The 13,285-nt window shown below is 40.9% G+C and overlaps 1 protein-coding gene across 1 annotated transcript in view; it reads left to right on the top strand.

The window, feature by feature from the left end:
- Positions 1-13,285, top strand: part of EBF2 (EBF transcription factor 2) — a 204,324-nt gene that overhangs the window by 146,629 nt on the left and 44,410 nt on the right. The window contains exons 8-10 of the mRNA XM_001108135.5: positions 9,341-9,458; positions 11,236-11,366; positions 12,321-12,447. Of these exons, the coding sequence (XP_001108135.1) occupies positions 9,341-9,458; positions 11,236-11,366; positions 12,321-12,447 (376 nt within the window). The remainder of the gene's footprint in view (positions 1-9,340; positions 9,459-11,235; positions 11,367-12,320; positions 12,448-13,285) is intronic.

Genomic DNA, 13,285 nt, shown 5'->3' with positions numbered 1-13,285 from the left:
TCTCTGATGTTAGAACCTTCTGCCGCCTCCACCCCTAAATTTTGATGCCTTGAATGGGAACAAGAATCAGGGTGACAGAAATCTTGACTGACTCACCCAGGAAATGAGTTTTGAGTTCTTTGTAAAAGGGCAAGGTGAGAAATGAAAAGCAGTAGTTGCCTGGGGAACTTTTGGGAGAGGATATGTCAGACTTCAGTGAGCTGGAAACACAGTCTAAATGCTCAAATATTTTAAGGGACTCTAATTTGGACACAACCTGCCCCTGAACCCATTCCAGGGCTATCGAATGCAGAGCTTCCTGGAAAGCAAAGTGTTCTTAGTCCTGCAATAAGAGTGCATAGTTCCTCAGCTGCTTCCAGGGCCTGTGTGCTCCTGATTTTTGATAGGCCACAGGTGATTCAGGCTGTCCCTGGGGCTAGAGCTTCGTAGGCAAGAATGCCCAAGCCAAACAAAGAACTGCATCAACTATGTTATGGCTCCCCTGTGGCTCTCAAAACTTTCGCTAGTAAAATATTGCCCTTGACCATAACCATCCCACTTGGCACAAATTTTAGATGGGAAAAGCAATGGGTTAAATGGAATAAAATGAGGTAGGGAGGGAGTAGCAAGTATCTGTGACCATTAAAATGAAGGGACATTCAGTATTGCAAAGCAAATGAATGATCTTCACACTCCTCACTGACATGAAAAGGTGATTTTTTTTTTTTAATTGCCACTGGAATTCTCAACTGGGTTTTAAAAAGCAAGCTCTAAAAGGTGTTTACTCTAAAGCCAAATTGGCCAAAATACACCAGCAGAGAGCTCTTGGGCATACTACTTCCTTTATGCCAATTAGAATTTTTTTAGGTGCCAGAATAATCATCTTAGTAACCTCGAGTTGTGTAACTCCCCCAATTCTTCAAGGCCTGTTCTTAAATCTCACTTTCTTGATGAAAATGGCTGTGATCGCCTTCAATTCACGCTGATTCTTCCCACCATTGGGCCCCTACAGTACACAGTGGCAACACAGCTCAATCCTCAATGACAGATTACCATGCAATAATATTTTCTGATTATGCCTAGTGTTTGCTATGCTTTGTCCACTGCAGGGTGAGCTCCTTGAGGCTGTGACAATATTTTCTATAAGCTTCCATTGCATGTAGCAGAGCACCTAGGGGTCCCAAAAAGTACCCAATGACTGACAGAAACACAGTGCTGGTTGGTTCCTTAGGAAAGTATCTTCTCTAGTTAAAATGAAAAAAATAAAATCGAACTATCATTCAACCCAGCAATCCCATTGCTGGATGTATACTCAAAGGAAAGGATATTGTTTTACCCAAAAGACACACACATTTGTATGTTCATTGCTACATTATTCACAACAACAAAGACATGGAATCAACCTAGATGCTTATCAATGGTGGATCAGATAAAGAAAATGTGGTATGTAGACACCATGGAATACTACACAGCCACAAAAAAGAATGAAATCATGTCCTTTGCAGCAACATGGACACAGCTGGAGGCCGTGATCCTGAACAAATTAACATAGGAACAGAAAACCAAATACTGTGTGTTCTCACTTGTAAGAGGATGTCCCTTGGGTACCAATGGACATAAAGATGGGAGTAATAGACACTAGGGATTACCAGCAGGGAGAGAAAGGGATGAAGAGGACTGAAAAACTGCCTATTAGGGATTATTCTCACTAATTGGATGACAGGATCATTTGTATCTCAAACCACAGTGTCACACAACATATTCATGTAATAAACCTGCACAGGTACTCCCTGACTCTAAAATAAAAGTTGAAAATACACACACACACACAAAAAGTAAAATAGTTAAATTATTTTAAAAACTGAGTACATTGACCAGTGTTTAATTTATATTCTTGCCATCAAGTGTATCAGTTTAAACTTGACAGAATTAAAAATATGTATGTTTTTTAAAAAAGGAAAAGAACACATCTTCTCAGGAGTAATACCATTGATGCCCAGTCCACTCTCTGCTGGAGTAGTCCAGAACCTCTCACATCTGTCTCTATGGCAGTCAACTCTGTGTTCTCCTGTCTGGGACTTGATCCTTCACTGAACAGAAAATTTAGCCTTTGGGAATATGAAACAACAACCATTGCTGAGAATTCTGGGAATTCCTTTTAAAGAAAATGACAAAATCCATGCTTGTGGGGTAGGTGTTTAAAGGTAATTTTGGAGACTCTGGAGTCCCGTAACAAAGAAGAATCTGGGCCTTAAATCTGGCTTGAAAATATGTGTGCCAAGAATAAAGTGGTAGGGCGGAACAAACTGCAGTAGCCCATTTGTTTGTTGTTAGCCTGGATTGAATTAATGGAGGCTTAGACAAAACTGTGTCATTAGATTCACCTTGTCCACGATGAGAATTTGGGATTGTGTAAAAACCCGATGTGTATTTCTCCTTGCAATATGGACTTGCAGCTTGGTTGCCCGCCATAGCCAGAAGTCTGTCTTGATTTTCTCTGTCCCTTTAATGGTTTCTGTGTCCCTTTCCTCCTTCCACAGGTGGAAAATAAAATCCCACATAACAGTTATGCTTTGGGAAAGCTGAAATAACATATATGGCAACTGAACAGTTATAAGGGAAAAGCACATCATGAATTTAATTCCATTTCCAGATGTAAAATGTCATAAAGAATTTTTTTTCCATTCTTGGCAAAATAACAGGAATTTTCGAGACCATTTTATTTAGCTGAGTGTATGCACATTCATAAGTAGGGTATCAGAGTCTTCAACGTGGAGTGTGCTATAAATGCGATGTGTTATAGCTTTACTGAGATTAAACTACCAAAGGCCCCACATTCAGCTAGGAGGTGCATGACCCTCATTGAAAGGGTGGGGAACTGTGTCTGACTAGTGGCAGAACTTGGTGTGTTTTCAAAGCAAGGACTCTGGCCCATATGGGGAGGTTTCTAACCAGTGTAATTATTCTCTAGTGACTGCAGACATTGGAATTGTCGTCTGTTTCAAAGAGCAGATCATTTGGTCATTCCACACATTTTTCATTTTGACTTCTCTTTTTCTTTTAGCCTCTTTGTATGAGACTTAGGGTCTTTGTAGAAACACCTGGGTAGGAGCTGAAAAAGCCTAGCTGGGAGTAGGGCCCAACTGGCCATTCCTCAGACTTATGTAATTCAACTAAATCATAAAGTTAGAGCTTTGAGAAGGATAAGTACTTAAAACACACACACACACACACAAGCGCGCACGCACGCGCGCGCTTGGTGTTGCAAAAAGCCAAGGACATTTTAGAGAAAGGCATAAAAATAACCCAAGGGTGGGAATAAGTCAGTTTGGTAAAAGTCTCCATGGCACATGCTATCATTCTGATAACTAAAGAAATAACTCCTCTATTGGAAAATTAGCTGTTCAGGCAGATTAACGGATGTGTCCACCTGAAGGGTGACTCCCACTGTGGCCTTTTATGAGCAGGAAAGGGCTCCTTTACAACTCAGCTCCTGCTTTGTATAAATTATTGGAGTGAGGGACATGGGAGAACTTTTGGGTAATGAGAAGAAAAATAGAATTTGAGAAAGCCGATCAGTTTTCTTGAGTACTGGTAGAAGACTGCTAACGTATTTGTAGATTCCATTCTTAAAACTTTCTTGTATTTTTCAAGGGAAGATACAGACTTTTTATTCATGTTTCTATTTCTGTATAACCAACTAACACTGCCATATAATTAAATGATTTAAAATGGAACCTACCACCGTCACTCTCCAATTGGTCTGTTTATTGAGTTGGTGTTACTAAAAATGAGAGATCACATCAAAACAAAATAGGGAATGGCAGAAAGCGAAAACCACTTTTATTTAGAAAAAAATGCAAGCAATTTCAATTGATCCTGATTTCTCTCTCTTGGAACCTTGGGTTGAAGGTACTTTGTCCTAAATAAATTGGTTGTTGCTTTTGCATTGAAATGTATCAGTTGAGGAGAGCTATCATTTACCGTGACTTAGTTTTCAGATCTGCAGGCTTTGAGCTGTAATACAGATATATCAACTCTAAGAAATAAATGAAAACTGTCACCAGTGTCAGCAGCAGAAACTGGGGGTCCATCCCACGCAAATTATGGACATCTGTATCCCTAATTGGCATTCTTTAGGGCCATGCCAGCAGAATGGCAGTGCCAATAGAGTCTGACAGCCTTAGAAAAGACGCGTTATCAGGTCTAGGTGACAGGAGACGATGAGGCATAGAAGTTCCTTTGTATGGAATACTCTCCGTATGTTTGCTAATATAATGCTGGTGATTTTCAGTTTCAGGCACCTCCAAATGGCACCTTTTATCCATACACATTTGCTTCTTTTAAATCAGATCAGTTGATCTTAGGTGAATAAGTGGTATTGATGGTTATATGATCAGAAGACCCTTGGCAGAGATGCATACAAATAGTTAACAAGGTAATGGTAAGAAATGTTGACCTTGATTTGTTTAGCTAAGATGTAAAGATTTTTGAAGGTCAAAGGTGTCCTTGTGTAGTGTTTTGGAGTCTAACTGTGCCTGACCCTCTAACATTAAGCTGCTGTGGCCTGCAGTTTTGAAGAGTGAAGCAAACCAGGGGGAAAACGAGAAGGGGGAGAGAACAGGAAATGGAGTGAGGTGTTTCAGGAAGTTGTCAGGGGTTGACTGATTGATTCCAGATGGGAAGGGTCAGCCTTCGTGACCCAGGAAATACTCACTAGGGGAAAGAAGTTGGCTTGTGGAAGGGGAAGGCCTGGGAGTAAGATGATGTTGGAATGCGCATTCCACTTCCTTTGGTCCTAAAACATTCAGAAATCTTAACTTCTCCAAATAGACGAATATCAGCGTTGTCATTGTTCATCAGTAAACAGTGAAGGAATTTAAATTTGAAGTTTTGACTGTACCAAATATATCTTCACCTGTATAATGTAGTTCATTCTTCCAGAAGTAAAGCAAATGTATGTAAAAGTCAGTATTTAAGTGCATGTCTCTATGTATAGAAACAACCACCAAACAGGTCTGGTTTCCTGTTGCGGAGTTTATGAATTAAATCCATCGCATTTTGCAAATTCAGTTGAATTGGCAGGCTCTTCCAGCGACCTCACCATCTAAGATATTTGGAATATTAAAACCTGGAACTTGCCTCACATCTATATGTACAGATGCACACGCACATACATTTGGACATAATTTAAAATCTTGTAATAAATTTTGCAGACACTGACATAATTCAGGTTAATTCCCTAGCTGTCATGAGAGGCCAGCGTGAGCCAGCAAGAGATTAAAATTTATTTCTATTGTTAATAGAAAATAATGAAGTGCATCTGAACCATCAGGGTATGTCATTCGGGAAATGTTCACTTTGGAACTAAGTCTCACTCCACCCAAATGGACAATGATGAAATCAGCTGGCTCGTGAAAGCCCCAAATTTGTGGCAGGAACGCATAGGGAGTATTAATGGATGGTATGACAAGGAGCTTGTGGAGTGAATTAAAGCAACCTCAGAGAGAAGGCTGTTTACCTCCACGCAATCCTCAGAGAGGGCCCAGGTTCCCCTTAGTGTGCCTAGGAAAGCTCATTAAGACTTAATGCCCACGGCTGGGCACGGTGGCTCATGCCTGTAATCCCAGCACTTTGGGAGGCTGAGGCGGGAGGATCACTTGAGGTCAGGAGTTCTAGACCAGCCTGCCCAACATGGCGAAACCCACAAAATACAAAAATTAGCCTAGTGTGGTGGTGGGTGCCTGTAATCTCAGCCACTCAGGAGGCTGAGGCAGGAGAATCGCTTGAACATGGGAGGCAGAGGTTGTGGTGAGCTGAGATCAGGCCATTGCACTGCACTTCAGCCTGGGTGATAGAGCAAGACTCTGTCTCAAAAAAAAAAAAAAAAAAAAAGAGGGAAAAGAAAAAAAGGAAGAATTAAAGCCCAAAGCACCCTCTCCTTGTTTTCTCTCTCTCTTTTTTTTTTCCAGAGATGACAGTTATATCTTTGTAAATGCATTCACACACACAATTTGTAAGAGTGGTTTGATTCTTCTTTCTTCTCTCTCTTCTCCTATTATTTTCGGATGGTAGGCAATACTATCTTCATGTTCATCTTAACCTCGTGGCCATGAGGCTCTACCTCTCCCTTCGGCTGTGACATGACCTTGTGTTTTGCTGAGATCACTTTGATAAGAACATGAGAACTTGCGGGGAATGATGGATGCCGCCATCTTAATGTTTGCCACTGTGTGATAGGAACTTTCTGGAAGGAATTTCCCCAGATTGTAACATGTTAACATGGACACAATTGAAAACAGACCCAGCACTAGACAGGATGTACTCCTGAATTGTGAGCAATTATATTGATAATTTTCTGAATGACAACTGAAGTTCCTTTAAGTTTATTCTTTGAATCTCTGGGGCCTGTCACATAGTAGAAGCTCAGTCAATTATCTGTTGGGTTGGATGACTGACACTCACTTATTCATGTAAAATTTTGCATAAGTTACCACCATGTTCAAGGTGTGAGACTATATGAGATGATTTGTGGACTCATGGGTTTTAGGGATTTTCCCAAACCTATTATGCTAAAAATATGTAATAACTTAAAAAGATGTCATTGAAAAACTCTTTAGGGCAAAGAAAAAAATCAGAAAAGTATTGCTTTGCTGGTGATGGAGGTAGGATGGACTGGGAGGGAACACAGGATAACTTTTTGGGGAGATGGAAATAGTCTTACTTCCTGATTTCAGTGTAAATTGGACAGCTAAGATTTGTGCATTTCAATGCATGTAAATTTTACCTACAAAAAAACCCAAACCTGTGATTATTATCATTGCTGAGTAGAGGGTTGGGAGTGGGTGGTGGTAAACAGTAGTCCCCCCGCCCACTTTTGAGGTTTCACTTTCTGTGGTTTCAGTTACCCAAGGTACAGTACAATAAGACATTTGGAGAGAAAAAGAGAGAAACCACCTTTACATACTTTTATTTCAATATCTTTTTACAATTGTTATATTTCAAATATTAGTTATTGTCATTAATGTCTTACTGTGCCTAATTTATAAATTATACTTTATCATAGGTATGTATAGGAAAAAGCATATTATAGGGTTTGATATTCTCTGAGGTTTCAGACATCCACTGGGGTCTTAGAGCATAGACCTCTTGGATAAGGGGTCTACTGTAGCTGAGATGAGAATGGCAATATTTTGACAATTCTTGAAGCTGAATGATAAGTACTGGGGATTCATTATGCTATCCTGTTTCTTTTGTTTGCTTGAAATTATTCATAATAAAAGGTTTTTGAAATGCTGCCTCATTCCTTCATATTCAGAGGTAAAGTAGGGCTGGGCACTGTGACTCACTTCTGTAATCCCAGCACTTTGGGCGGCCGAGGCCGGTGGATCACTTGAGGTCAGGAGTTCAAGACCAGCCTGGCCAATACGGTGAAACCCTGTCTCTACTAAAAATACAAAAAGTAGCTGGGCATGGTTGCAGTCATCTGTAATCCCAGCTACTTGGGAAACTGAGTCAGGAGAATTGCTTGAATCCAGGAGGCAGAGGTTGCAGTGAGCTAAGATGGTGCCACTGCACTCCAGCCTGGGCAACAAAGTTAGACTCTATCTCAAAAAAAAAAAAAAAAAAAAAAAAAAAAAAGATATGGCAGGATCAAGCCCCCTGCCCTCCATTTAATAAATAAGAAAGGACAAATACATGTAGAATATCAACCGTTTTAATTTGGGAGTAGACAGGAAGAGTCATTTTTAAACACAACTCTCCATTTTGTACCTATTTAGTGCCCTTTCTCAAAAGGTCCATACGTGTGTGAGTATGTATATAACAAGTTATTGTTCTTTTCTCAAAAATAATAATAATAATGGCCAAGCATAACTGATGTGAACTGAGAAGTAGACCCATGTCTAGGGTGGCTCGTGTTCTGGGTCAAGTGATTCAGTGGGAACACCACCCAGGTCTTCTCCCTTCTGCTATGCTTGGTCAGCCTTTGCTGATAGCCACTTCTTTGAGCTTCTCCCCGACCCGGATCTGCAGTACACATGCTGGAACTTGATTCGATATCAATCTTTGTGCTACTTGTTTCCTGTGTTAACTATGATTCTCCAGCCAGAAAATGAACTCTTTGAGGTTAGGGACCATGCCTTGTAACTGTTGGTACCTATTTCCTATCTGCCTCTTTCTAGGACTTCCCCCAGAGGTTAGGCCATGGGATAACCTCTGTGTGTGAGTAATGTCATCTGTCTTATGGTCTGGTCAAGCCCAGCATGGGCAAGGCAGTTAGGACACGAATGCATCCCAGTGTGGCACACACAAAGCACTGTGCTGAAGCCTTTATATGTATTGCAGGTCGAGTATTCCTTATCCAAAATGCTTGGAACTAGAAGTGCTTCTGATTTGGGGTTTTCAAATATTTGCATCCTGTATTTACTGGTTGAGCATCCCTACTCTGGAAAATCCAAAATCCAAAATGCTCCAATGAACATTTCCTTTGAGCATCATGTCAGTGCTCAAAAAGGTTTAGATTTTGGAGAATCTTGGATTTCAGATTCTTGGACTAGGGATGTGTGCCTGTATCTCATTATACCTCATTTGAGCACTGTGAGATACACATTGGTATTTATATCTTACAGATAAGAAAAACTGAGATTAGACAAGATTAAGTAAGTTTTTCATGGTTGCAAGTTAGGCGACAGCAGGCCTGGGATTTGAATTCAGTTCTTCCTGACTCCAAACCCATGTTCTCCCACTGCTCCACACCACCTCTCCCCTCACCCTCATTAGATGCTACACTTCCTGTGTTTTCAACACTGAATTATGGCAACCTTATCTTCTCAGCAAAAGTCGAGGCATCACTGCCACCACTCTCTACTGTGCAGCAACACCACAGACAATCCACCAGCCAGCATCTCAGTGCTGGGCATGATGTCAGGACCCGTCTGAAGTGCAAGAACCCATTCCGGAGCTTGGAGAAGTGACTTTCCAGCTGGTGTGTAGATCTCAGCTTCCACGTGGCACACAACCAGTTTTCTGTGGTGGAGGCTCTACTGGCAGTGGTGGTCCAGGTCTTTTGATAGAGAATCAGGTTTCTGGAAGCAGCAGGCAGATAGCCATTTTCTCCACTTCATTACATGGGTGTGCTTTGAGCAAAGATTCTTGACAATGCATGGATGAAGGGCAGCCACTTTTTCTGTAAAGTTCTGACATAATTACAGAAGGAGAAAACTCTGTTGAGTCCCAAGTTCTGTCCCATCTCCCCTTTGCTATATGGAATTGTGGCAAAAAAGAATTTTGGTGCATTTGCTACTTTATGTGAAACTAATTCCACTGCACCTGCTTTTTCCTTTTTACTTTCAATATGCAGGTTGTGTTGTCAACAACAGTGAACGTGGATGGACACGTCCTAGCTGTTTCTGACAACATGTTTGTTCATAACAACTCCAAACATGGACGGAGAGCAAGAAGACTTGACCCATCAGAAGGTAGGGCTGCCTGCGCTCAGCATAGTAGACACATGAAATTCTCCACGAATTTCCTTGTTCGAACTTCAAATTTATGTCTCGCAGTCAGAGAAGAGAAAGTACACAGGACCATGTGGGATTTTTTCTTAACGAAGTTGTAAACACGGACTCCAGCCTGCTCCACTGTAAGCCCCACACGTCTACCAGCCCGTGCCAAGTCCTCATGCCTCCCACTCTCTTCCATTCTGTTCTGTGTTTTCCTTTTTGCGAGACGGGCATTTCAGGCAAACGTAGACCTATGACATCTTAGTTAAACAGGAACACTGCAGTGCCAGACATGTATGAATAAGTGTCAGATGTGCCCTTAAACAGATTGTAGGCAAAACAAAACAATGTTTGGAAAGAAACTGACGCTAATTGATTTTTGTTTGCTTGGACAAGAAGAAATCACGGTCTGTTCTGGGTAGTTTTCCAAGTGCATTAAAGTAATTAGAAATACTGGTAACTGTTAAACTTCAAGTTGTCCAAAAAATTAAAGTATATCGATGAAGATAACTGACAAATCTAAGTAAATTCCATTTTAGTTATTCCCCTTCCTTCTGCACGCCCCAACTCAGTGGTATAGAAAGAGCTTATAAGACAGAATGTATGGTCAAATTAGGCTACTATTCTAGTGTGATGTTTTGTTATATATTACCACCCAACCCCCACCTCCCACGCTAACTCAGCCTGAAAATGTATCTTGTATCATTGTAAACAGGAATTAATGAACTGAAAGAAAATGATTGAATCAGTAAAGAATTTGGAGTGGTGTTAATTCTCCCACAGTGAGCACTGAAAGGGGAGAAGAAAATCCCAGAGTTCAGGACTAGGAACCCATCCAGTTTCTTTTGACTGATTGGATGTGATTGACTGGCTGTTCAAAGGGGGCTCATGTTTTTGGAGTCCTGCCAAAGTTCTCCTCTACCTTTGACCCTGTCAACTTTGGAAATGGAGTGATGGATTGACTTTAGTTATGGCCTGAAAACCATATTGGGTTCCTGTTGGGATATAAAGTCCAGAGGCCTGGAGCATATGGAAGAAGTGGGGAAAATCCTTCCTACAAAGTTAGTAGAGTGATTAGAAATTGTCTCTTGATAGAGCTGAAAAAAGCCTTCAACTATGATAGATTTTGCTTTCTCCTTCTCTCTCTGGCCCATTAACAGGCCTTGTAAATCTTAACATCTTAGGGCAGAGGAGGTGGGGAGAGAAAGGGGATTTACACATTTCCAGTGTGATCAACTTATAAAAATATGGGCAAAAACAACAGGGTTTTTCAAACACCCTTTGCACAATTACCTAAGTGTTTTACTTTTTCATACATAATGGTCAACTCATTAGGCTTTAATGACTCGGTGAAAACCAACAGCCAATTAGGGAATGATGGCAAGTCAACAAATCTCAGCTTGAACTTCTTGGAATGACCAACAGCTTTCAAAAGCAGCCCATCCCCAACACTCTAAGCTTCAACCATATATGGTGTCCAGCCCTTTGAATGCAAGGACTTTTTTGTTTATTTGTGGTTGTCCAATCCTTTGAAGGCAAGGATTCTTTTTCTTATCTGTGGTGGGGGATATCATAAAAATTATACATGAACCTTTTTTGTTTGTTTGCTTTTAGCTCATCAGTTATCGTTAGCATTAGTGTATTTTATATGTGGCCCAAGACAATTATTCTTCTTCCAACGTGGGCCTGGGAAGCCAAAAAGTTGGACACTCATGAAAGAACAAACCTGACTTTTTCTTTCCTGTCTTCTTAGCTACCCCCTGCATCAAAGCCATTAGCCCGAGTGAAGGCTGGACCACAGGAGGAGCCATGGTCATCATCATTGGGGACAACTTCTTTGATGGTCTCCAAGTGGTGTTTGGGACCATGCTTGTATGGAGCGAGGTAGGCAGAGGCATCAGGCTTACTCTGATCTCCTTTCGCCCAAAGATTGTTTTGATCTGGGAAACTAGTCATTCCTAGAGCATCAGCAGCACAAACACCAAGGGTAAAAAAGCATAGAAGTCATAGCAAATCGGGCATGAGTTTCTTAAGAAGATAAGTATCCACTGAAGTATTATTTAAAATGGTGAAAACTTAGAAATCTAGAATTGTAAAGTGATGGAATGTCACTCCACCGTTAAAAAATGTTTTGAAAAACTTCAAATGATACAGGAGAAAGGATATGCTCACACTGTAATACTAAGCAGGAAAAAAAATAAGGATAACAGTGCCTATGGATGTAAAATCTAGTTATATAGCACACATTTATAGAAGGGTACTGGAAACAAAACAAATGTTGATATTGATCATCTCTATGATGTTAATTTTTTAAAAATATTTTTCTATAATTTCCAAATGTTCTAAATTGGATGTGTTTGACTTTCATCATAATATAAAACATTACAAAAAGATCAGTGACAGTGCTAAGTTGGAGTTGGAACTTTCCAGATCAATATTTGAAGTCATAAGCAGGATAGGAGTTCAGCAGAGGAAAGGATTCCAGGGATGAGGGTGGGGTTGGTAGCAGGAGGTGAGAGGGACTGGGGCTGGGCTTGTAGAAATAAAGGACCTAGATTGGTTGAGTTGAGAGGAAATTCCAAGGTTGTGGGGCAGGGGGTGGGGCGTGGAGAGAGAGAGAGACACACACACACAGAGGGACAGACAGAGACACACACAGACAGATAGAGACAGGACAGGGATGTGCAGAGTGCATTTGGAGCTAGAAGTACTACAGTTAGAGTAGAGCAGAGAGAAAGAAGCCCCTGGGGAGCAATAGTGGGAGATGCTGTACACCTTATGTCCTTGGTGATGGCTTGTCTAATGGGTATTTTATTTCCCTGCCTATTCATTCCTCAGCTAATAACCCCTCATGCCATCAGAGTACAGACTCCTCCCCGGCACATCCCAGGCGTGGTGGAGGTGACATTATCTTATAAATCTAAACAGTTCTGCAAAGGAGCCCCAGGAAGGTTCATTTACACAGGTAGGTGAGAAAATGATGCCAAGAGAGGCCGGCTTCTGGTTTGCCTTTGTGCTAATTCCCAGTATCTGCACTTTATAATCATCCTGATGTTTCTAGGTCTTTTTACTGGTGTGGAAAGAGTGAGCTGAGTGATAGATGTTGAATGGTGATGTGAAGGTTCACTTCTCAATTAGTATTTTACTTAAGCAACTTCTGCATGATCTGGGAGATCACAGCAGCTCATTTCAGGAACACACCTCTACAAATTTAACTCTGTTGGAACCATGCTAGAACCATCTTTTATCCACGTGGTCAGATTAAACAATGGACAGTTATTGGCTGTAACTACATTTTCTTGAAAAGATTCAAGAGAGTTGCCCAGTGATGTTGGAGAGCAATTTGAAGTATTTTAAAACTTCAAGAAGGTAAAAATCATATATTAGTCAATATTTGTTGAATTTCTACTTTGTATCAATTGCTTTTTCTAAGAGAAGGGTATGGATGACATGTAAGACACGATCCCTTCCCCATTTGGAAGTTTAGAAACTTTTGAAGGAGACAACGGTATATTGCGAAGAACAGCTGGTGAATTCATAAATTTGAAATGTTTGGTATTTCCAATGAATGGAATATGAGTTTCAGAAAGAGAGAGTCTAGTATGGGCAAGAGTAATGGGGTGAGGTGCCAAGGAAGATATGAAAATTGAAGACCACATTTAAGGACAGGGAGAATTTGGATGGGCAAAGAGAGAAAGGGAGAATGTTCTCACTATGGTAATCACATAGGCAAAGGCCACAGGGTGAGGTGAGCACATTCCTACAGGACCAAAAGCTCGTCTGACAGCTGTGGCAATGCATTT

Source organism: Macaca mulatta, chromosome 8 (genome assembly GCF_049350105.2).
Source record: "Macaca mulatta isolate MMU2019108-1 chromosome 8, T2T-MMU8v2.0, whole genome shotgun sequence".
In the NCBI taxonomy this organism is placed as follows: domain Eukaryota; kingdom Metazoa; phylum Chordata; class Mammalia; order Primates; family Cercopithecidae; genus Macaca; species Macaca mulatta.
This window is presented reverse-complemented; position numbering and strand designations above follow the sequence as displayed.